Raw genomic sequence first — 26,190 nt, 5'->3', positions numbered from 1 at the left:
TTCGGCAACTCTGAGAACTTTGCAGGCAAGATGGCCATACCCTCGAAATCACTTCTATCTTTGCTTGCTAGTTGTTCGCTCTATTGCTAAACCGCGCTACCTACCACTTGCTATATCATGCCTCCCACATTGCCATGTCAAGCCTCTAACCCACCTTTCCTAGCAAACCGTTGTTTGGCTATGTTGCCGCTTCTGCTCAGCCCCTCTTATAGCGTTGCTAGTTGCAGGTGAAGATGAAGTTTGTTCCATGTTGGAACATGGATATTGTTGGGATATCATTATTATCTCTTATTTACTTTAATGCATCTATATACTTGGTAAAGGATGGAAGGCTCGGTCTTATGCCCGGTGTTTTGTTCCACTCTTGCCGCCCTAGTTTCCGTCATACCGGTGTTATGTTCCTTGATTTTGCGTTCCTTACATGGTTGGGTGTTATGGGAACCCCTTGACAGTTTGCTTTGAATAAAACTCCTCCAGCAAGGCCCAACCTTGGTTTTACCATTTGCCTACCTAATCCTTTTCCCTTGGGTTCTGCGGACTCAAGGGTCATCTTTATTTTAAACCCCCGGGCCAGTGCTCCTCTAAGTGTTGGTCCAAACTGGGCGATGTCCGGCGCCCCCTGGGCAACCAGTGTCTATGCCAACCCGACGTCTTGCCCATCTGGTTTGCCCTGAGAACGAGATACATGCGACTCCTATCAGGATTTGTCGGCACATCTGGTGGCTTTGCTGGTCTTATTTTACCATTGTCGAAATGTCTTGTAACCGGGATTCCGAGACTGATCGGGTCTTCCCGGGAGAAGGTATATCCTTCGTTGACCATGAGAGCTTGTGATGGGCTAAGTTGGGACACCCCTGCAGGGTATAAACTGTCGAGAGCCGTGCCCACAGTTATGTGGCAGATGGGAATTTGTTAATATCCGGTTGTAGAGAACTTGACACTTAACTTAATTTAAATGAATCAACCGCGTGTGTAGCCGTGATGGTCTCTTTTCGGCGGAGTCCGGGAAAAGAACACGGTCTTGTGTTATGCTTGAACGTAAGTAGTTTCAGGATCACTTCTTGATCACTTATAGCTTCTCGACCGTGCGTTGCTTCTCTTCTCGCTCTCATTTGCGTATGTTAGCCACCATATAAGCTAGTGCTTGCTGCAGCTCCACCTTACTACCCTTTCCTACCCTTAAGATTAAATAGTCTTGATCTCGCAGGTGTGAGATCGCTGAGTCCTTGTGACTCACGGATACTTCCAAAACAGATGCAGGTGCCGATGATGCCAGTGCAGGGGACGCTACCGAACTCAAGTGGGAGTTTGACCAAGACTTGGGTCGCTATTATGTTTCCTTTCCTGATGATTAGTAGTGGAGCCCAGTTGGGATGATCGGAGATCTAGTATTTGGGGTTGTCTTTCTTTATTTTGGTTCCGTAGTCGGACCTTTGGTTGTACTTTGGATGATGTGTGGTTTATTTATGTATTGTGTGAAGTGGCGATTGTAAGCCGACTCTTTATCCCTTTCTTATTCAGTACATGAGATGTGTAAAGATTACCCCTCTTGCGACAAACCTACCATGCGGCTATGCCTCTAAGTCGTGCCCCGACACGTGGGAGATATAGCCGCATTGTGGGTGTTACAGGGGAACGGCCCCGCGGCGTGATTCCGCCCACAGATTTGGCCAGAATCGCAGGCGGCGGACGGGCGAAAGCAAAGGCGGGCGACGTCGGAAGGAGAAGGGGAAAGACGCATGCTGAAATGTCCCTCCCGCCAACTGCTTCTTTGGGATGCGGGGCACCACAGGTGCGAGGGGGAAACCCGCGTATTCGCGGGTTGGGGCCGAGATTTTGCCGCGCCCCTCAATTTTTTTTACGGGCCAGCCGTATTTGCGGGGTCTGTTTGGGCGGAATTTTCCGCGCGCCGACTTGCATTTTGACGGTTATTTTGCGGGTCGAGCCTTTTTGCAAGAGTTGCTCTTAGTAACCTGATCAATAAGATCATATACTTTTGACAGAAGGTTCGCCCTTTTAGGAGTAATGACTTTCCTATGTGCACACTTCGGGATGCATGCATCTTTCCAAATGTTAATATTTTGTCTATTTTCAACTCGTTGGACATAATGCTTTGCCATGTAAAAAAGGACCTCTTTTTTAACGTTGCATTCATCATGTTGCCATGAGGAAAAATACTTAACTCTCAAGATAGTGGGACATAAAGAATTATGATTGTCAAGAAGACGCTACGCTTGTTTAGCCAACAGTGTAAGGTTGAAACAATGTAAATCCTGAAAACCCATATCTCCTTGATTTTTTGGAACACACATCTTTCACCAAGCCATCCAATGTGTCCTCTTCTAATATTGCCCTCGCCACCCCACTAGAGGGCCAACCCAGTTAGATCTACAGGGAATCTGGTTTTGTGAACCGTCTAGAAGGTTTTGGTCCATTTTATTTCTTTCTTTATAATTTTTGGTTTTATCTTTATTTTTAGGTTTTATTTTCATTTGAAAAAATAAAATATGTTCATGAAATTTCAAACATGTTCATGTTTTTAAAAATGTTCACAAATTTCAAAAACCGTTCAAGAATATCAAAAAATGATTGAAATTAAATTATGTTCGGATTTCTTTAAAAAATCACTTTTCCCAAAAAGTTCTCAAAATTTTGAAAAAATACCTTTGAAACTTTTTGAATAAAATTCATGTTTTTCTCGAAAACCAAAATAAAATCAGAGGATAAAAATGAAAATACCAGTGGGAGCACTCACCACACCACGTCCGCTAGATGGGCTAGCTTAGTTACGACGCCGACGTGATTGTACCTATACTAATATAAAAATACCCAAAGAGGTAGAATCTAATTAATCTACATCATCAAATTAACCCGAAAAAAAGGTAGAATCCAATTAACCTACACCATCAAACTATGCCAATCCAACGACTATTGATCCAGTGATTAACGCTCGACATGTTTAGTATGCAATTAATATCATATAAAATATCAATGTCTGTGTTAATTATATAATTAACGCATACCCGGTATCCTATCTAATATAAACATCTATGTTAATCATATAATTAATGCATAATTTATATCTTATCTAATATAAACATTCAATTAACATAACAGATATCTTAGAAATAATTTTCTCACCAATACTAACCTGTATTGTACGTATACATTTACTAGTCGCTACAAAAGATACTACATATTAGTTCAGTCACATGAGCAAAGGCTATCCAGAATAATACCATATGACACTTGTGGTAAACAATCAACTCACTCCATTCCTAAATATTTGTTTTTTAAAAATTTTCAACAATTAAGTACATACAAAGCAAAATGAATGAATCTACACTCTAAAATATGTCTATATACATTCGTATGTGATAGTCCATTTGAAATGGCACAAATATTTAGGAATAGGAGGGAGTAACTATTTATGAACAAGAAAAAGGCTACCCGGAATAATATGCCCAGAAAACGAAAGGGAAGTTATTCCTACAGGATAGGGGAGAAAGAAAAACGATTCCATCGAATCGAAGAGGGAAAAAGGAAAGGTAAAACGAGCGGAGGACACCCTTCTCGCCGCTGTCCTCGCGCTAGTGCTGTCCTCGTGCTCTGTGCCACTGTGCGGCGCGGCGGCCTCGTGCGAGACCCGGCGGCAAGGAAGCGAGGGCGTGCAGCCAAGGACGCGGGCGCGGCGAGTTCGGCGGCCGCCGACTACGTGCTGGTCTGCAGGATACAGCCAGGTCGGCCTCTCAATCTCGACGCCTTGTTCTCAGTTTCAATCTAATACAAAGTTTCTTTTCCGGGATGGATATTCCAATCTGGCCAGCTTGCTGTGGGTTTTGCTTGCCATGTGATGGGCTATCAGCTGTAGCCTCCGCCCTCCAGTATGAAAAGAAAACTGGTAGTAGTTCAACACTTCAACTGACGGGGGGTGATGCTAGATTCTGGGGTTCCACTAAGCGCTCGCGCACTGGGCTCGTGAAATAAGATAGCCCAACATAAGATTTCATGCCACGCGCAGCAGTAAATCTTTCCTTGTGCTGAACGCTTCCTGTTCGGTGCACAAAATGCCAGTCATCTGATTTGTGCGTTCATTGCGTGGGTGTGTAATTTATACAGATATGCACCGCTCATCTTTTGATGTTGTTATGACTGCAGTGGAGAGAATTTGCTGAGCACTTGTTAGAACCGGTTAACAGTATCCATATGCAAGGATTTTGGTCTTGGCATGTGTACGCGTATACGCTAGCCTTTAGCATATATAGTTAAAATATAATGAGAGAAATTATTGGTCTCACCACCTGCAGATGATATAAAATATAATATCTACGTAGTTTCATACTACCTACTAGAAATTTTTTTGAGTTATGTTCAATAGCTGACTTACTCTTCCATGCTTTACAGGTTTTGGGAGTGTCTATTATCTCTCAGGATTGCCTGAAATATGGCATCTCCAGGTGAAATGACAGGAGCCAGTATGCTGCGCCTTCAGTGTTTTCCTAGTAATATGGTATGCACCCAGTTAAATCACTTTGTCAATTGATTTCTATTGGGTGCAGTTTGATCATCCTTCTTTGACCAGCAGTTATGCCAACCTGAGTTATATTACACAAAAGTGGTACTGTTGGGTTCGTATTATCGTATTCCACCTCATTTTCCAGCGACTGTGATTCTGTAAATTTGAAAAAGTATTGTATGCGAAATCTATGGTCAAAGTTCAAGTTTAGAAAGTCAAACTGTGCCTTACATAAATCAACAGAGGGGCTAGTACCTAGTTTACTTATGCTTCTGTTTTCTGTATTTAACCTTTTCATTCGCTTATATTATATGTATGCTCTGCTTAGGTAAAACAAAGTCCTGGTTTCATCTCTGCAAGAAATCCTTGGTTGAGAAGGTCACGAATGGTTCGACACTGCTTGGACCTACGGCATCTTTGCAGGCTACCTAAACAGAGAGGTACTGTTCCAAATAAGCGACCAAGGCATGCTCCTAGTGCTTCAGTATATAGGGGCGTTATTAGCCCATTGCTAGAGGAATCGGTTGATGAGGCGGAGTCAAGATCAAGGATTATTCACTTTTACCGTAAACCACTACTTCAAGACAATGAGACTGAGGAGTTACTCAAGAAAGTTCAGGCAAAAGTTTCTTGTAATATTATTGACATACAGACTGAGCAATGTTTTAATGTGGAATTGGAGAAGGCACTAGCGTCTGATAAGCTTGCAACACTTCAGTGGCTCCTTGCAGAAACTTATGAACCTTATAACTTACAAACAAGGAGCTTTCTTGAGGAGGAAATCAGTAGCAGCCCTTATTCTGTCCTTGTTGATGTTGGACCACGGATGACATTTTCAACTGCTTTCTCAACCAATGCCGTCTCAATTTGTAAAGCTCTATCATTAATAGAAGTAACTCGCTTGGAGAGATCTCGAAGATATCTTTTGCACTTTCAGCCTGGCAGTGGAGAACTTGATGAAAGCCAACTCAACAGCTTTGCTGCTTTGGTTCATGACAGAATGACAGAATGTGTTTATCCTAGCAAGCTCACATCATTTTGGTCGGATGTAGTTCCAGAACCTGTCAGTGTTATACCAGTCATTGAAAGGGGAAGGGAAGCATTGGAGGAAATAAATATGAAAATGGGGCTTGCTTTTGATGAACAAGATATTAAATACTACACCCACCTCTTCAGAGACGACATCAAGCGCAATCCAACTACTGTGGAGCTTTTTGATATAGCGCAATCCAATAGTGAACACAGCAGGCATTGGTTTTTCAACGGAAAGCTTGTGATAGATGGAGAGACCATGGCTAGTACTTTGTTCCAGTTAGTGAAGAGCCCCTTGAAGGCCAACCCTAATAACTCTGTAATTGGTTTCAAGGACAACTCAAGTGCAATAAAAGGACACCCAGTAAATCATCTACGTCCATCACTTCCTGGTTCCACTTCACCGTTATCCCTCATGATGCGTGAGCTTGACATTCTGTTCACAGCAGAAACCCATAATTTTCCATGTGCTGTGGCACCTTACCCAGGAGCTGAAACAGGTGCAGGTGGCCGCATAAGAGACACACATGCCACTGGAAGAGGTTCTTTTGTCGTTGCTTCCACTGCTGGTTATTGTGTTGGAAATCTTCGAATGGAAGAATTTTATGCACCTTGGGAGGATTCATCCTTTTCATACCCATCGAACTTAGCTTCTCCTTTGCAGATCCTTATTGATGCCAGTGATGGTGCTTCTGACTATGGTAACAAGTTTGGTGAGCCTATGATTCAGGGATTTACAAGAAGCTTTGGTACAAGGTTGCCAAATGGGGAGCGTCGAGAGTGGTTAAAGCCAATAATGTTCAGTGGAGCAATAGGCCAGATTGATCATGCACATATAGATAAGGGGGATCCAGAAATTGGCATGCTAGTTGTGAAGATTGGTGGTCCAGCATATAGAATTGGTATGGGTGGTGGTGCTGCCTCAAGTATGGTTAGTGGACAGAATGACGCAGAGCTTGATTTCAATGCAGTGCAGCGCGGAGATGCTGAGATGTCACAGAAACTGTATCGTGTTGTCAGGGCATGTGTAGAAATGGGAGAGAAGAACCCAATTATCAGCATTCATGACCAGGGTGCTGGTGGAAATTGCAATGTTGTGAAAGAAATAATCTATCCTAAGGGTGCTGAAATTGATATCCGTAAAATTGTCGTTGGTGATCATACATTGTCTGTGTTGGAGATCTGGGGTGCTGAATACCAGGAACAAGATGCATTGTTGGTGAAGCCTGAGAGCAGAAGCCTGCTGGAGTCACTTTGTGAGAGAGAAAGAGTTTCAGTGGCTGTCCTTGGGGAAATTGATGGCAGTGAAAAGATTGTTTTGATCGATAGTGCTGCCGTGGAGTATGCCAAGTTGAATGACCTTCCCCCTCCCGTCCCCGTTGTTGATCTTCAGCTTGAAAAGGTTTTAGGAGATATGCCTCAGAAGACGTTTGAATTTAAGAGAATTTCTCGATTGGGTGAGCCCTTAGATATTGCACCTGAGGTCACGCTAATGGATATTCTTAAGCGAGTATTGAAGCTGCCTTCTGTATGTTCAAAGCGTTTCTTGACCACAAAGGTTGACAGGTGTGTGACAGGTCTTGTTGCACAACAGCAGACAGTTGGTCCGCTCCAACTTCCACTTGCCGATGTCGCTGTGATTGCACAGACATACACAGATCTGACAGGTGGTGCTTGCGCCATTGGAGAACAACCAATGAAGGGTTTACTTAATCCTAAGGCCATGGCAAGGCTTGCTGTTGGGGAGGCCTTGACCAATCTGGTTTGGGCTAAAGTTACATCACTTGCTGATGTCAAAGCAAGTGGTAACTGGATGTATGCTGCAAAGCTTGATGGAGAAGGAGCAGATATGTATGATGCCGCTGTTGCTTTGGCTGACTGCATGATTGAACTTGGTATTGCAATTGATGGTGGAAAAGACAGCCTTTCTATGGCAGCTCAATGTGATGGTGAGGTAGTCAAGGCTCCTGGCAATCTTGTTATCAGTGCTTATGTGACCTGTCCTGATATAACTTTGACCGTCACTCCAGATTTAAAGCTGGGAAAGGATGGTGTCTTGTTACATATTGACCTGGCTAAAGGAAAACGGCGGCTTGGTTGTTCTGCTCTCACACAAGCGTTTGACCAAATTGGAAATGACTGCCCAGACATAGAAGATGTTCCTTACTTGAAGAAAGTATTTGAGGCTGTTCAGGAATTGCTTGGTGAACGTCTTATTTCGGCCGGTCATGACATTAGTGATGGTGGGCTTATTGTTACTATTCTTGAGATGGCATTTGCTGGCAACTGTGGTGTTAACCTCAACATTGACTCAAAAGACAGTGGCCTTCTACAAGCACTTTTTGCCGAGGAGCTTGGTCTTGTCATTGAAGTTCACTCAAATGACCTTGCTGCTGTAAAGAAAAAGCTTCAAGCAGCAGGCGTCTCTGTTAACGTAATAGGAGAAGTAAATACAACACCAGAGATAGAGCTGGTTGTTGATGATGAGATGTGCCTGAATGAAAGCGTTTCAGACCTCAGGGATTTGTGGGAAGAAACGAGCTTCCAGCTTGAGGAGCTACAACGGCTGAAGTCTTGTGTCAAGCTTGAGAAAGAAGGCTTAAAAAGCCGAACATCTCCTTTGTGGCATCTGTCTTTCACCCCCAACTTCACAGACAAGGAGCAATTGACTGCGTCATCTAAACCGAAAGTTGCCATCATTCGCGAAGAAGGGAGCAACAGTGATAGGGAAATGGCTGCTGCATTCCATGCTGCTGGATTTGAACCATGGGACATTTCAATGTCAGACCTCTTGAATCAGAAGGCCTCTCTAGTGGAATTCCGTGGGATTGCATTTGTTGGCGGTTTTAGCTATGCTGACGTTCTAGATTCGGCAAAAGGCTGGGCAGCTTCTATCAGGTTCAACCAGCCTCTCATACAGCAGTTCCAGGAGTTCTACAACAGGCCAGACACATTCAGCCTTGGAGTGTGCAACGGCTGTCAGCTCATGGCCCTTCTCGGTTGGGTGCCAGGACCAGGTATCGGAGGTTCTCTTGGTCCAGGTGGAGACATGGCCCAGCCAAGGTTCATTCACAATGAATCTGGCCGTTTTGAGTGCCGCTTTACCAGTGTGGCCATAGGGGAATCTCCTGCTATAATGTTCAGAGGCATGGAAGGCTCTACCTTGGGCATTTGGACTGCTCATGGTGAAGGGAGAGCCTTGTTCCCAGATAAAAATGTTTTATCTGGTGTTGTTAACTCTAATCTGGCTCCTCTGAGATATTGTGATGACACTAACAATGCCACCGAAGTCTATCCTTTTAACCCTAATGGTTCTCCTCTTGGTATCGCGGCCCTTTGTTCCCCTAATGGAAGGCACCTTGCTATGATGCCACACCCAGAGCGTTCCTTCATGATGTGGCAATACCCATGGTACCCCAAGGAATGGCAGGTTGAGAAGGGTGGTCCGAGTCCTTGGTTGCGCATGTTCCAGAATGCACGAGAATGGTGTTCATAGAGCAGGTAAACCTAACTCCCGAAACATTTTCTCCTTGTTTTGGTCTCTTATGTAAGTAGATCCTCTGTTTAAAAAAAAAGGCTCCTCTGTTGCTAGCTGTAAGCTGCTACATCATGTTGCAGAATTCATATTTGGAATCATAAGTTAAGGTTGTCAAATAATTTATATTTAAGTAACATATTATTTATTCATTTTCGATTTACATCTTATTTTGTTTGTGTCAGAAGTTTTAGTGCTGTATATTCTCATACTAGCATGTGTATGCCAACAAAAATATAAGCATGGCTTAGTTGTTTAGGGCATGTCTAGCAGATCCCTCATCGTATCTCCTATCCTCTAACAACTATTTTTTAGGGGATTAAACTTTTCTTCATCTAGCAGATCCCCCAAAACTTAACCCCCCCCCCCCCCCAAATTTTCTTTTGCTCTTTTTTTCTTCAAATGTTTGCATACAAACTTCATTTGGACATATATTTTCATAACATATATAATTCATAACTTGATCTAGGATACATATCAAATATAATGTTGCACATTAAGAACTGTTGCTGCTGATCCAGGGTACATATTAGTAAGAACATACTTAGTAGCTTCTCTAGCTAATGGCCTACACTAAGAACATCATCAGTGCAATGGCTCCCACAAGAACTGTTGCTGCTGATCCAGGGAGTATGAACCAAATCATTGCAGCAGCGAGTGCAAGGCAAAGCTTCTTAAATTTCTTTCTCTGGGCTTGCATCTCGTTGATTTGATCTTGCTTCTCGTTGATTTGGATTTGCTTCTCGCATGCGTCTATCAGCGGATCATCTAGCTTCTCTCTCAGTGATCGATAGTAGTAGTAGTAGTCTAGCATCTGGTTATGTAAAGCTTTATGACCCATATCCATGTGCTGCAAGAGAATACTCTGTGTGTGTGTGTGTGTGTAATGTTCTGAGCAAAATAGGCTAGAGAGTGGCTTTTTGTGGGATCAAAAGCTATAGTTTTGTGGGATAACCGTTTGAGGGGTCTGCTAGCTGGGGTTAATCCCCAAAACCAGACATTTTCTCCCTAAATCTGACTTTTTGGGGATCTGCTAGAGATGCCCTTGATGCAGTAGATGGGTCTGATATCTTATGCAGTCTTACCATGCTATAAAGTAAAGCCTTATTTGTTGAACTGTGTTACCAAATAATGGATTGCTATCTTGTGTAGCACTTCTTTAGGTTAGTTGATATTGCTGTTATTGTTTAGCCATATGTGCCGTTCCTTTGTCGTATTGCCAGTTACCACATTCTTGTGGATAGAGAATCTCCATCAGAGAAGCATACAATACATTACAGCGACCCTTGTCAACATTTTTGAGGTCTTGTATTCAGTGTTCCTCTAAAACCCGTCCGGTGGTTTCGGACGCATTCTGATTACATTCGGAATCTGACCATCCGGGACGTCACTCAGCAAGCACCCGGCCTGAGTGATGGTGCTGTGACGTTCATGCATTTGATACTACGAACTAAGGACATTGCACTTGTCCCTATATCTCTGATTAGTTTTGTGGCCCGTTGCTAATGCGTACACTGTGATTATCACATTAACAGCAATTAGTTTAAAATCTATGTCTGTTTGCTATCAATTTGATTGCTAGATTGTTCATGTGTGATTTGCAGAAGCATACACTTCGTTATGTCGGTACTTTACGTGTCAATTTCCATGATTGTTTCCCCAGCCTCCACCATCTTACCAAATTACTTTTGCTCGACTAGGGTCAAACTTCTAACTTAACATTCAAATGAAGCTGTGTACTTAACATTATCACACGGCCAGTTGCATTGAGCATAAGTCAAACAAGCTATTTATGCTGCCAGCCTGATGAGTCATGACGCACCTTCAGGCTATATGTGTCACCTGGCATGTTTTCACCAGGCCTAGCCTGTGATGTTGCATCGCAACCTATGTAGATTACTTCATCTTTCTTCACATATCCATCCTTGTTGGGGGAATCTGTTGGATATTTGATGTGCATATTTTTGCTTCTTTTAGTATTTTTCTGTTCTCATATGTTAAACCTCTATTTGTTTGGAGTGTTTTCTCTTTGTTTTCTATTTTTTGCAACTAGTACATGTACCAATTGTTCCAGATAGTAGACACTGAATGCTACCTATGCTCCTCTAAATAGTTTTCATACTCACATTGAATCACATGACTATAATCAATAAAGCTAGTATATGGTGTTTAGATATTAGATGCATGCTATATTACATTGACGATGAACTTTCAAGCTAAACTAGTTTGACTCCTGAGGAGAAAAGAAGCTTTAGATATTTCAGCATGGTCTAGAATCTAGATGATGCATATCCTGGGAAACAAAGCTGGTTATTATCATCTTACGGAAATTATTATCTGGTAACATTGCAGTCATGTCTCGGTCTAATGAGGTGGTCGACATCGATCTGTCATTGGAAGTGCTGTTTAGCATATTCATTATGTATAGATCTGGATGTTTCAGGTCCATTACAAGTCCATGTTTGATCTTTTTTCAACTTTCGAACTGAGAAAACAGTTATTTGTTTATTCCTGCGACTGCATAATAATCTGCGGCCCTGCTCGTATTGCTAGCTGTGGCTAATTAATGTACTTCCAAAACTGACTCTGTTACTGACCACTCAATAGTGGATGTGCTTCTATCCATTGCTGCTTGCTCAACTGGGACCATATTAAAAAGCTCTTTGTTGGTGATGTATTATGCACATGATTGAAATAGGGTCTACAGAATAAATTCCCCCATGATGTGCTGTGTTGTGTTGCTCGAAAGATGGGAGTCATGTTGTTGGTTTTTTCTTTTTCCCTTCTAGATACAAAAGAAAAATCAATAAATGTGTTACTAATATGGTATTTTTTTCTGCAAGAAGAAAAATGGTGGTCGCTGGTGCTACACCGTATCCTGCCCGCAGGGACCTGGATGGACATTTTCTCTTCGGGAGTTGAGCCTGGATAACCCAATAATCTCTGTTCAGTTGCTAGAGCTTCTCCCAGCATGATTCGTGGCAATACTAGGGCTATCATCATGATTTGCAATAATCATAGGGTTATTTTTGAACGTGCTATAATAAGTGGTTGTCAGCGGTTATGCTCCGACCATGGTTGAACACTTAATATCTATTTTGTATACCCGATTTCCGCCCCTTTAATGTTCTGCTTAGCTAAAGCTCGTGTTGTGCAATCCTCTATTCTGTAGACAGTACCGAAAGAAGCTCTCTAAAGGGTTATTCTGAAATAACGGGAGATTTATATCTAAGTTATTATCTAGCGTACGTATTTTGATTTTTATGACATAAATTAGAATCTTGCCTAGTTTTATTGGTTGACATTCAGTTCTCGTATGCATACCTGTTTTCTGACGCTGATCTGCCGCTGCTCTGGCGAATTGTTATGATCCAAATTCGCAGGTTCAACCATGAAGAATGGCTCCTGGCTGAGGAGAGGAGACACTGATGGGAATGCTATGCCCCCTAGTTATTTGTTGGTGACGCTTCAACTATTGCGGTCCTTGGAATGGGAAACAGGGCATAAAAGAGGGTTGATTGAAGTGAGTACAGAATGATTATGCTGCCCAGCATATTGGCTGTCAGAACTTTTCTGCTCCTCTTGTTTTCACCAGCAGCCATTTGGGTGTTTTATTTTTACATGATACTGATCTGACTCAACGGTCACCCTACCATTATAGCAAATCATTCTTTTGGCGTAATTTCTGTAGACATTTCTCGCAGCAAGTAAATTAGTCATCTTTTGACTCCGGACTTATGAAATACTGTACCTACCTAAGTCCCAAAACCTTTTTGAAACAAGTAATTTCGGCGTATTTTCAGTTTCTAACACTTTTAGGTCATTTTTTTGTGAGAACACTTTCAGGTCATTAATCATGTACGTACTATCCAACAATCTCACCCCTAGTAAGAAGTTGAAGCTGGAACTGGGTCACCAGATACGCCATTCAGTTGTGTGTAACATGGCTTTGCTTGCATAGTGCCTTGTGTTATCAGTCTCTCTGTTAGTCTACAGGTAGGAGACTACAGTTCTAGCTTGAGCAAATATGGATTCCGGCTACTTTACCATTTTTTTAGTACTGAAAGATTGCATATCTTTTCATTGATAGGTCCACTTGCCAAAAAAAAATGCCATGTATTTTGTTGAGCCTAACTTTAAGATTAGTCAACCCCTAGCCACAAACTTGATGTGTTGAGTTGATTGGAAAGGAGATAGAGAGGATCATCACATCATTAGACACTCACTAAGCATGGCTGGTGACGCACTCCAGCATTAATGAAGAGGACAGGGCATGCTACAAGACTAAAGGCGAGGCGATGCGATGCCCTTTACAGCCAAGGCCCCTGTCATCTGTCGCGCTCGGCGCTCAGTTGCTGAATCCCGCATGGCCCCTCCCATCCCAAAGCATTAGTGGCTTCTCGATGTGCAGACATGAACGTAATGCCGCATGTGTTCCCTTCTTTTCGTGGACGGAAGGAGCAGCAGCCAGCCGGCCATTTGTTCCCGGTGAGCATGCATTATTTGCCCAGGGCCATGCCATGTGTTCCTAATTGATACGCCTCTATCCATCCATCAATCAACACTGTTTCTATCCTCTTCTTTTCACTCCTTTGTGCGTCATTCTGTTGGTCTATATGGATTGCTTTGTTTGGTTGGTTGCTGATCAAGTGATCAGCATGGATCAGAGATGAATGAATAAACCTTTGCCTTTTTCCCTTGGGTGGTCCTTGCCTGTGCACATGATTGGAGCTGGGTCCACCTCCATAAGCCATATGGCATGCTGCGTTTCAGTCGTCTCCCGCTCCCGCTCCTCTTGAGTGAAACGGAGGTAGAGAGATGTGTGCATGTGTTGCTGATATAAATGCTGTCATCTGTTTTTCATGTGCCATTCAAAGGAATTGAGCTGGATGGGGTTGATGAGTCTGCATGCAAGCCGGCGCTGCGATGATGGGGGGATCATCTCAGCATCATTTCCATCCAATTGGGCTAGCTCAGGATTTTCCTTGATGTTCAGACCCACATTATGCATCTGCAATTGAGTTCTTCATCTCCTTTCTTCTTTCGGTAGCATGTTCTGGATCCACTGCGTTCTCAATATTGTTGAGTAATCTGTAAGAAGTTAACAAGGTAAAAGTAAAACAGTGGAGTGTAGACCCAGTCTTCAGGGCTCTTCACTGAGGTGAATAGTTGGGGATGATATTCTTCATCTGATTTGGTGTGATCAAGTGCCTCTAGCACAAGACCAAGCATCCTCTTATTCTTGGAATATCACAAGGCCAGGGCACTACTCCTACTATAACTGCAATCAGAGCAGCGTATGCAGTAGCAGTATCCCCTTTTTTGGAGCTCTGCGATTGATTGGCTAAGGCGTGCCATGCACATAAAGTTTTTATTTCTTAATCCCTGTTGGGAAATCAAGGTGTGCTTTTAGTTCATCCATGTCCTAGCTAGCGGAGTAGAGGAGGCACAGGTTGCTAGTAGTAGGATCTGCCTTAGCTTAGTTGGAGATGCACCATTACCTTAATGCTTTATTTGCATGTCTGTATTGGAGGGCTCCGTAATGAATTGGTTTGGAATACCAAATCAGAAAGAAAACTGTAATGGACGTAATACGAATTCGGTTCTTTGGGTGTTAACTGAATTGGCTCATGGAATCTCGGTGAGGTTTCAATACGAAATCATGCTTGGATGGCAAACAATGGAATTGCATAGTAATAAGTATAAAGATAATTATTTGTTCTATATGCACCAACATATTTTTTGTACAATGTGTGACTATAATTGAATGGTTATATAGCAACAAAATTATTCTAGAAATGCTTGGGATTTCTCTCCACTTAGTTGCCACTTTTCTATCTATTTCTTTCCTTCTTCGTTTCAACGTCCCATCTTCTCTTTATTTTGTTATCGCTCCACGTGTTTGTAGACAAGAAAACATAGAAATGCAAAAAATAAAAAAATTGTAACCATGTCTTGTAGATTCCTGTAGGAATCTAAAACACGGGAATTTTACAACATAGTTTTTTTTTGCGGGTGGAAGAACACATAGTTGTTCGGATGCTCCACAATTTCTTTTCTACAAAATGTTCTTTAGGAGAGACAAAAAAGATGTTGCATTGGACTTCTCCAAGGAAGCGAAAACAAGAGGTTTGAGCAAATGTTTAGAATCTTCCAAAAAATGAAGGAAAGGAAGATTTGATATAGGAATTTTTAGAACTAACCCAACAATCAAAATGACTCGTAGGAAATTTTTTCTATAGGATTCTGTTTATATGAAATTCCTGTAAAGTTCCTTTGTTTCAAACGGGGATGAATAGCTTGCATGTGTTAAAAGCTTGCCCGAAGGAGAGGGAAAAAAATACATATTCCCTCGGAAATACATTCGTGCTTATGGTGGTAGGCACACGTGATTGCGGAGATATTTGTGGTTGTATTTGACAAAGTGTATGATGTTGGATAATGAGCAACTAGCTTTACTGAGGGCCAAGGGCTAGAACATATACATGTGTGGTAAAGTGCAGAAAAGCCCCTTATACAAAGGAACTATACACATCTAACACCCCCCTCAAACTCATGGTGGATCAACAACACTGAGTTTGGAGAGAACAAAACTATACTGCGCTCGAGTTTGTGCCTTCGTGAAGAAGTCCACATAGTGAAGAGAGAGAGAGAGTCTGATCCTGCACAGCAGCACGCACAAAGTGGGCATCCACACAGATGTGCTTGGTGAGCTCATGTCTCACCGGGTCACGTGCAATACTAATAGCACCGGTACTGTCTGACAGTAAGGGAGTCGAGGTAGTAGGAGACACACCAAAATCCTCAAGTAACCATTGTAACCAGATCACCTCAGGGTCAACATAGCCATGGCTCGCAACTCAGCCTCGGTACTAGAGCGAGAAACTGCAGTCTGTTTCTTTGTCTTCCAGGCAACAAGAGAGCCACCAAGAAAGACATGGTAAGCAGACAACGAGCGTCGATCAAAGGGATCACTGACCTAGGTAGCATCAAAGTAGGCCTGGAGCTCAAGAGAGCTGGACCGGGAAAGAAAAGGCGATGAGAGATCGTGCCACACAGATATCGTAGAACACGGAGGAGATGACTATAGTGGACAGAGGTGGGGGCTGAAACAAACTGACTCAGGATGTGGATAGGATAGGAAATGTCAGGACGCGTAACAGCAAGATAGACAAGGCTGCCAACGAGGTGACGATAGTGAGTGGGATTAGGAAGAGGGTCACCATCAGAGGCACGAAACTGAACGTTGAGCTCCATAGGAGTCACAACAGTGCGCTCATCACCGAGAGCAGCGCGAGCAAGAAGATCATGAATATATCTTTCCTGGGAGATGTAGAAGCCATCAGAGGTCGAGGAGATCTCAATCCCAAGAAAATAGCAAAGTGGACCAAGATCATTCATGAGAAATTGATCGCGAAGGCGAGCCTTAACAAAGGAAATGTAGTCAAAGTCTTCACCGGTGATGATCATGTCATCAACATAGAGAAGGAGAAGAGTCCGACCACGAGGAGACGTGTGAACAAACAACGCCGGATCATGATCACTGGGCAAGAAGCTAGCGGCAGTCACCACAGAGGCGAAGCGCTCGAACCAGGCACGAGGGGCCTGTTTGAGACCATAGAGGGAGCGGCGAAGTCTACAGACCATACCATCAGGAGCATAGTACCCCGGTGGTGGCTGCATATACACTTCCTCACGCAACTCGCCATTGAGAAATGTGTTCTGGACATCAAGTTGAGAGATAGACCAATGACGAACAGAAGCCACACCAAGGAGAGTGCAGACAGTGGTCATGTGGGCAACATGAGCGAATGTCTCATCATAATCGTGTCCCTACTCCTGCTGAAAACTACGGGCCACAAGACGAGCTTTGTAGCGCTCAAGAGAACCATCGGAGCGAGTCTTAATCTTGTAGACCCACTTGCAGGTGATGCGACGAACACCGAAAGGGAGGGAAACTAGATCCCATGTGCCAGAGCGCTCAAGAGCAGCAAGTTCTTTGGCCATTGCAAGCTGCCCTTCAGGCTGAGTCATGGTAGTCCGATAGGTAGTGGGCTCAGCAATAACAGAGAGACCGTACCGATCAGGAGAATAGCGATCAGGATGGGGCGAGGCTGAGCACGGAGGTTATGAACCGGGGGAGGCGTGAAGGGAGGTGCACCAGAGGTGGAAGGCGCATCAGGGGAAGCATGCTCAGTACGAGGGTGACGAGTATAGTGGAGAGGAAATGGTGAGAGAGGGCGATGGACTAGAGATGATGGTGGAGAGGTGGAGGAGGAGGATGGGGAAGATGGTGTCGGTGGTGAATGAGAATGAATGAGAGGTGCTGGAGGAAGAGGTGACAGATGAGGCACATAGCAGGGTGTATCAGGAACGAGAAGAAAGGAAATATCATCCACAAAGAAGCTCCAGGAAGAAGGACGTGGTTAGTAAGAGTGAGACTCGTCAAACATCACATCACGCAAGATGCGCAAGCGACGACCAACATGATCCCAACAACGATAGCCCTTGTGCTCATCACTGTAGCCAAGGAAAACACACTCAACCGACTGAGCAGTCGGTTTGGTGGGTTCGCGGTGGGCGAGAAGGACATAGCACACACATCCAAACATACGAAGAGCCGAGTAGTCAGGAGAACGACCGATGAGACACTCCATAGGAATACCACCCTGCAGGGCAGTCGATGGCTGAATGTTGATGAGATAGGTGGATGTAGATATAGCCTTAGCCCAAAAATGGAGTGGAAGGGAAGCACTAATCATCAACGCACGAGACGTCTCAAGCAAATGACGATGCTTACGTTCTGCAATGCCATTCTGAGCATGAGCACCAGGACATGAGAACTGGGCAAGAGTACCCTATTCCGCGAGAAAACCACGCAACAACTGAGAGATAAACTCTCCAGCGGAGTCAGCACGAAAGGTACGAATAGGAGTGGCAAACTGTGTGTGAACCATGGCAGCAAATCGTTTGTATATAGAGAGAACCTCGCTATGAGATTTCATGAAGTAGAGCCAAGTGTAGCGAGAGAAATCATCAATAAACAAAACATAGTAGCGATGACCACCTTTGGAATCAAAGGGAGCAGGACCCCAGACATTGGAATGGACTAAGTCAAACGGACGCTGAGATATCAACTCACTGGTAGGATAAGGTAACTGGATCTGTTTGCCAAGTCTACAACCATTAGAATGTAAAGAAACATCTCCAAAGACAGACCATAAGAGGCCTTGACGCACTAATGATGGCAAGCGCGAGCCACAAATGTGACCAAGGCGATGATGCCACTGCTGGAAGGACACAAACAAGGAGGCGACAAGAGCATGAGAACTGGCAGAAGTGGTGGCAGCAGAAGGAACACAAAGCCAGTCAACCTCCCAAAGGCCCTCTGACTCACGGCGACGAGGGCCAGCAGCAACCAAAGCCTTGGTGCGACGATCCTGAATGAAGCAATAGTCGGTATCAAGAATGACACAACAACCAGAATCAGTAAGTTGGGTAGCAGAAAAAAGATTCATGGTGAGGCGGGGAACATGTGAAACACAAGGAATAGAAAAGGACGGAGTGGAAAGAATACCACGACTAGCAACAGAAAGAGATGTGCCATCGGCAGTAAGAACATTAATAGGAGAATCAAGAGATCAAAGAGAAGACAACGCTGAAGAATCAGAATACATATGAAAGGAAGCTCCAGAATCCAGAACCCACGAAGATGTACCTGACTGTGTAGATACCGGCGGTGATGGAGAAGCGGATGCAGTCACAGCAGCAGCAGAACCAGTCGATGAGGAGCCAGAGGAAGCAAGTAGACGCTTGAGCCGTAGAATGTCTTGGTCAGTGAGTGACGGAGTCGAGGGAGGCACATGAGTCCCACTAGAAGAGGAGCGCCTCTGGTCTTGCTTCTTCTGGCGACAGTCAGACTCTGGGTGACCTGGCCTGGAGCAGTAACCACAGAAAGTGTCACGGCGCGACGTGACCTTCTCAGCATAAGGAGGGCGACCCACCCCCTGAAGGAGTCGGCAGGAGCGGCAGAGCGGTGAGACGAGCAGAAGACACAGGAGCTCTGGCAGCCAATACTGACGGAATAGCAAGCGACCCAGCAGAGCGAAGGCGGGTCTCCTCAGCATGAATCTCGACAGGCACCTCGAGATAGGAACACGACCACGAGCAAGCATGTGAGCATGACGAGGCTCAAACTCAGAATGGAGGCGAGATAAGAACTCATGAACACGCTGAAACTCCAAGTCAGACTGCATAGTCTGACAGCAGCGGCAAGCTCCACAAACAACTTTCCGAAGAGAGTCAAGCTGGCGCCAGATGGCAGAGCACCGTGTGTAGAACTCATCAATAGAAGAGTCACCCTGCTAAAGAGCATTCTCCTGACGCACCACAGATAAGTAGAGAGCATCACCAGATGGCTGATAGCGCTGACAGAGATAAGACCACATCGCTGAAATAGTGCCGAGACCCATGAACTCTGAAGCAAACTGAGGGAGCACACTCGTAGTGAGAACGACAGCAGCCCGAGCATCATCATTGCACCACTGAGTGTAAGCAAACAGATCATCACGGTAGACTGAAAGAGCATCTGAATAGGTTGATACCTTCTGATCATAAGCATCAACCACCGCATCATCAAGAGCCTGGGCTGCATCTCGATCAGCTTGAGAAGGCTCAGCAGCCAGAACAGGTGGCACCGGCGGGGTAGGAGCCACAGGAGCAACGGGGCATGGCGGACAGGGGACCTCGCCAGAGAGAACGCCCCACCGGAGAAGCCCGCACATATGAATACACATGAATCCCACAAACTCAGCATAATTGGTGCCATCAAAGATCACCGAGCACCGAGGAACAGCCACATAGCCCGACGAAGACATGCTGATTTGCTTCTCTGCTTCTCTCTGTTTTTTTGAAGTCAACGAACTCAGCCGGCCCGATTTGGATCGAGCAAAAAAGGAACCGAAGCAGGGGACTCAGGCAGCTCAATCTGGATCGAGCAGAGGCTCGATCGATGCAGGGGAAACGAGCGAGGACTTGGGCCTGGGACGGTCGACCGTGACCAGAGCCTTGGCTGGATAGACAAGGACAGCGACGGCTGGCAGACGAGGATGATGGCGGCCGGGCGGACGGAGACGGAATTGCGGCGGCCGAATGGAGATGGAGTGGCAGCGGCCGAATGGAGACGAAGTGGCAGCGGCCGGACGGAGACGGAGCGGCCGCGGCTGGACAGAGACTGGGCGGCGGCGGCCGGTCGGAGATGAAGCGGCGACAGCCCAGGCGGAGAAGGGAGCGGGAGCAGGCAGCCTAGAGAGGAGACCGGATCTCAGCCGCAACAACCTCGGCGAGCGCAAGCACAGCCAGCGACGAGCAGAAAACAAGCGATGGCAACCGGAACAGAGCCGGGAATGGCCGAAGACGAGAGAAATTAGGAACAAAGCAAGAACGGAGTTGCATCGTGCGGGGGAGAGGCTAACCTAGCATCTGATGCCATGTTGGATAATGAGCAACTAGCTTTACTGAGGGCCAAGGACCAGAACATATACATTTGTGGTAAAGTGCAGAAAAGCCCCTTATACAAAGAAACTATACACATCTAACATATGATACATATCTCAGTTTGCTAAATTTCCAAAAATATAATTTCAACATATGGACCCAAGATCGCAAGCTCAATTTTGGTAGTATTTTTAATTCCTCCGGCCTCTTTTCTCTATCACTAATCGGAGCACCAACTTATTAAGTCAAAATAATCGATGGCAACCAAGACCATCGGTTAATCCAAGATAGGATTTGAATTATTTTTATCATTTATTCAAATTCAATTCTTTGGTAGTTACAAGATTTTACAATTCTGAGTGATTTTCTAGAGTTCAAATATTTATGGCCATTCACAAAATCTCCTAATTGGGGAACTAATTGATTTGCTCCAGATATTTCATAATTTCACAAAAAAGACTTTAGAGTTCAAACAATTTTCTAAATATTTCAAATATTTTACATACTTAAGTTTTTATGGTATTTGTGAAAGAATTAGTATTTAAATTAAAATTTTAAATGTGTATCATGCATAGTTTGGTATTAGCTTCATTATCTGAGATTAATCTTAGTTATCCATCAGTATTACTGTACATCTCACTCAAATAGTAGCTAAAAGTTTGTTCACTAAGACGCATCATACTGACCTTAATACATAAAGCAATGCATGGATTCATCAAAATAAATTCAAGAAAACCATTCATGAACATGTCCATATCAATCACCAAGTCATCAATTTTCACAAAAAAATTTCACACACAACCGACCATATATTGATCTATAGAGAGCACGAGTTGAGCATGCATGGGCCATGGGGTGCAAAAGGAATTTAGGCTCTAATACCATGTTACAATAAATAAAATTTGTATTTCCAAGAAAACCTTGGACCCAATATGTATTAGAGGCTAAATTCCTTTACAATCTCAGATAATGAAGCTAATACCAAACTACGCAATTCAGACTCCTCCCTTGGGTGGGGGGGGGGGGGGGGGGGGGGGGGCGCCACCCTTGTGGGCTGCCTTGCCTCCCTCCTATGTCCCATAGGGCCCATATCTTCCCCCAGGGGTTTCAGTAACCCCCCGGTACTCCGATACGTACCCGATACATTTCGAAACACTTCTGGTATCTGAATACCATCATCCAATATATCAATATTTACCTCTCGACCATTTCGAGACTCCTCATCATGTCCATGATCTCATCCGGGATTCAAAACAATCTTCGGTCACCAAAACACATGACTCATAATACAAATCGTCATCGGACGTTAAGCGCGCGGACCCTACGGGTTCGAGAACTATGTAGACATGACTGAGACACATCTCCGGTCAATAACCAACAGCGGAACCTGGATGCTCATGTTAGTTCCTACATATTCTACGAAGATCTTTATCGGTCAAACTACAATGACAACATACGTCATTTCCTTTGTCATCGGTATGTTACTTGCCTATCGTGGTATCTTTATACCTAGTTCAATCTCGTTACCGGCAAGTCTCTTTACTCGTTCCGTAATGCATCATCCCGTAACTAACTCATTAGTCACATTTCTGGCAAGGCTTATCATGATGTGCATTACCGAGAGGGCCCAGAGATACCTCTCTGATACTTGGAGTGACAAATCCTAATCTCGATCTATGCCAACCCAACAAACACCTTCGGAGATACCTGTAGAGCATCTTTATGATCACCCGGTTATGTTGTGATGTTTGATAGCTCACAAGGTATTACTCTGGTATTCGGGAGTTGCATAATCTCATAGCCAAAGGAATATGTATAAGTCATGAAGAAAGCAATAGCAATAAAACTTAACGATCATTATGCTAAGCTAACGGATGGGTCTTGTCCATCACATCATTCTTCTAATGATATGATCCCGTTCATTAAATTACAAAACATGTCTATGGTTAGGAAACTTAACCATCTTTGATTAACGAGCTAGTCCAGTAGAGGCATGCTAGGGACACTTTGTTTTGTCTATGTATTCACACATGTATCAAGTTTCCGGTTAATACGATTCTAGCATGAATAATAAACATTTATCATGATATAAGGAAATATAAATAAAAACTTTATTATTGCCTCTAGGGCATATTTCCTTCAGTCTTCCACTTGCACTAGAGTCAATAATCTAGATTACGTTGTAATGATTCTAACACCCATGGAGTCTTGGTGTTGATCATGTTTTGATCGTGGAAGAGGCTTAGTCAACGGGCCTGCCACATTCAGATCCGTATGTATTTTGGAAATCTCTATGTCTCCCTCCTTGACTTGCTCACGGATGGAGTTGAAGCATCTTTTGATGTGTTTGATTCTCTTGTGAAATCTGGATTCCTTTGCTAAGACAATTGCTGCAGTATTGTCATAAAAGATTTTCATTGGACCCGATGCACTAGCTATTACACCTACATCGGATATGAACTCCTTCATCCAGACTCCTTCATTTGCTGCTTCCGAAGCAGCTATATACTCCGCTTCACACGTAGATCCCGCCACGACGCTTTACTTGGAACTGCACGAACTGACAGCTCCACCATTCAATATAAATACGGATCAGTGTCAAAGCTAGCATCGACGTAACCATTTACGACGAGCTCTTTGTCACCTCCATAAACGAGAAACATATCCTTAGTCCTTTTCAGGTATTTCCGGATGCTCTTGACCGCTGTCCAGTGATCCACTCCTGGATTACTTTGGTACCTCCCTCCTAAACTTATAGCGAGGCACACATCAGGTCTGGTACACAACATTGCATACATGATAGAACCTATGGCTGAGGCATAGGGAATGACTTCCATTTTCTCTCCATCTTCTGCAGTGGTCGGGCATTGAGTCTGACTCAACTTCACACCTTGTAGCACAGGCAAGAACCCTTTCTTTGACTGATCCATTTTGAACTTCTTCAAAATTTTATCAAGGTATGTGCTTTGTGAAAGTCCAATTAAGCTTCTTGATCTATCTCTATAGATCTTGATGCCCAATATATAAGCAGCTTCACCGAGGTCTTTCATTGAAAAACTGTTATTCAAGTATCCTTTTATTCTATCCAGAAATTCTATATCATTTCCAATCAACAATATGTCATCCACATATAATATTAGAAATGCTACAGAGCTCCCACTCACTTTCTTGTAAATACAAGCTTCTCCAAAAGTCTATATGAAACCATATGCTTTGATCACTTCATCAAAGCGTATATTCCAACTCCGAGATGCTTGCACCAGTCCATAAATGGATCGCTGGAGCTTGCACACTTTGTTAGCACCTTTAGGATCGTCAAAACCTTCTGGTTGCATCATATACAACTCTCCTTTAAGAAATCCATTAAGGAATGCAATTTTGACGTCCATTTGCCAGATTTCATAATCATAAAATGCGGCAATTGCTAACATGATTCAGATAGACTTAAGCATTGCTACGGGTGAGAAGGTCTCATCATAGTCAACTCCTTGAAGTTGTCAAAAACCTTTCGCAACAAGTCGAGCTTTGTAGAAAGTAACATTACCGTCAGCGTCAGTCTTCTTCATGAAGATCCATTTATTCTCTATGGGTTGCTGATCATCGGGCAAGTCAACCAAAGTCCACACTTTGTTCTCATACATGGATCCCATCTCAGATTTCATGGCCTCAAGCCATTTCGGGGAATTTGGGCTCATCATCGCTTCCTCATAGTTCATAGGTTCTTCATGGTCTAGTAACATGACTTCCAGAACAGGATTACCATACCACTCAGGTGCGAAATGTACTCTGGTTGACCTACAAGGTTCGGTAGTAACTTGATCTGAAGTTTCATGATCTAGCTTCCTCACTAATTGGTGTAGGCATCACGGGAATAGTTTTTTGTGATGAACTACTTTCCAATTCAAGAGAAGGTACAATTACAAATCAAGTTCTACTTTCCTCCCACTCACTTCTTTCGAGAGAAACTCCTTCTCTAGAAAGGATCCATTCTTAGCAATAAATATCTTGCCTTCGGATCTGTGATAGAAGGTGTACCCAACAGTTTCTTTTGAGTATCCTATGAAGACGCACTTCTCCGATTTGGGTTCGAGCTTATCAGGCTGAAGCTTTTTCACATAAGCATCACAAACCCCAAACTTTAAGAAACGACAGCTTAGGTTTCTTTCCAAAACCACAGTTCATACAGTGTCGTCTCAACGGATTTAGATGGTGCCCTATTTAACGTGAATGCAACTATCTCTAATGCATAACCCCAAAACGATAGTGGTAAATCAGTAAGAGACATCATAGATCGCACCATATCTAATAAAGTACGGTTACAATGTTCGGACACACCATTACGCTATGGTGTTCCAGGTGACATGAGTTGCGAAACTATTCCACATTGTTTTAAATGAAGACCAAACTCGTAACTCAAATATTTTCCTCGCGATCAGATCATAGAAACTTTATTTTCTTGTTACGATGATTTTCCACTTCACTTTGAAATTCTTTGAACTTTTCAAAAGTTTCAGACTTGTGTTTCATTAAGTAGATATACCCATATATGCTCAAATCATCTATGAAGGTCAGAAAATAACGATACCTGCCGCGAGCATCAACACTCATTGGACCGCATACATTGGTATGTATTATTTCCAATAAGTCAGTGGCTCGCTCCATTGTTCCGAAGAATGGAGTCTTAGTCATCTTGCCCATGAGGCATGGTTCGCAAGCATCAAATGATTCATAATCAAGTGATTCCAAAAGCCCATCTGCATGGAGTTTCTTCATGCGCTTTACACCAATATGACCTAAACGGCAGTGCCACAAATATGTTGCACTATCATTATCAACTTTGCATCTTTTGGCATCAATATTATGAATATGTGTATCACCACGATCGAGATTCAATAAAAATAGACCACTCTTCAAGGGTGCATGTGTTGGGGAATGCAGTAATTTCAAAAAAAATTCCTACGCACACACAAGATCTATCATGGTGATTGAGGGAGTCCTGGACTAAGGGGTCCTCGGGTGTCCGGCCTGTTAGCCATGGCCCGGACTGATGGGCTGTGAAGATATGAAGACCGAAGACTACACCCGTGTCCGGATGGGACTCTCTTTGGCGTGGAAGGCAAGCTTGGCGACTAAATATGTAGATTCCTTTCTTTGTAACCGACCTTGTGTTACCCTAGATCCTCCCGGTGTCTATATAAACCGGAGGACTTAGTCTGGAGGGAGAGATTCATTATCATAGCCATACAAGCTAGACCTCTAGGGTTTAGCCATTACGATCTCGTGGTAGATCAACTCTTGTAATACTCATATTCATCAAGATCAATCAAGCAGGACGTAGGGTATTACCTCCATAAAGAGGGCCTGAACCTGGGTAAAGCATTGTGTCCCCTGTCTCCTGTTACCATCGACCTTAGACGCACAGTTCGGGACCCCCTACCTGAGATCCGCCGGTTTTGACACCGACATTGGTGCTTTCATTGAGAGTTCCACTGTGCCGTCATCAAGAGGTTTGATGGCTCCTTCAACCATCTACAACGATGCTGCCGAAGGGGGAGTTTTACTCCCCGGACAAATCTTCGTGTTCGGCGGTTTCGCTTTGCGGGCCAACTCG

The 26,190-nt window shown here is 43.8% G+C and overlaps 1 protein-coding gene across 2 annotated transcripts; it reads left to right on the top strand.

Moving 5' to 3' along the window:
• Positions 1-3,478: 3,478 nt before the first annotated feature.
• LOC125537690 (probable phosphoribosylformylglycinamidine synthase, chloroplastic/mitochondrial) lies at positions 3,479-12,315 on the top strand. 2 transcript variants are annotated; one of them, XM_048701016.1, is made up of 4 exons: positions 3,479-3,740; positions 4,405-4,510; positions 4,845-9,049; positions 11,930-12,315. In XM_048701016.1, exons 2-3 carry the CDS (start codon positions 4,445-4,447, stop codon positions 9,042-9,044), a joined length of 4,266 nt encoding a protein of 1,421 aa, XP_048556973.1. In that variant the 5' UTR covers positions 3,479-3,740; positions 4,405-4,444; the 3' UTR covers positions 9,045-9,049; positions 11,930-12,315. The 2 variants fall into 2 exon arrangements, with proteins under 2 accessions (XP_048556973.1, XP_048556974.1); XM_048701017.1 differs by having other exon boundaries at positions 11,927-12,315.
• Positions 12,316-26,190: the final 13,875 nt, after the last annotated feature.

This window comes from Triticum urartu, chromosome 2 (assembly GCF_003073215.2).
Source record: "Triticum urartu cultivar G1812 chromosome 2, Tu2.1, whole genome shotgun sequence".
Taxonomy (NCBI): domain Eukaryota; kingdom Viridiplantae; phylum Streptophyta; class Magnoliopsida; order Poales; family Poaceae; genus Triticum; species Triticum urartu.
This window is presented reverse-complemented; position numbering and strand designations above follow the sequence as displayed.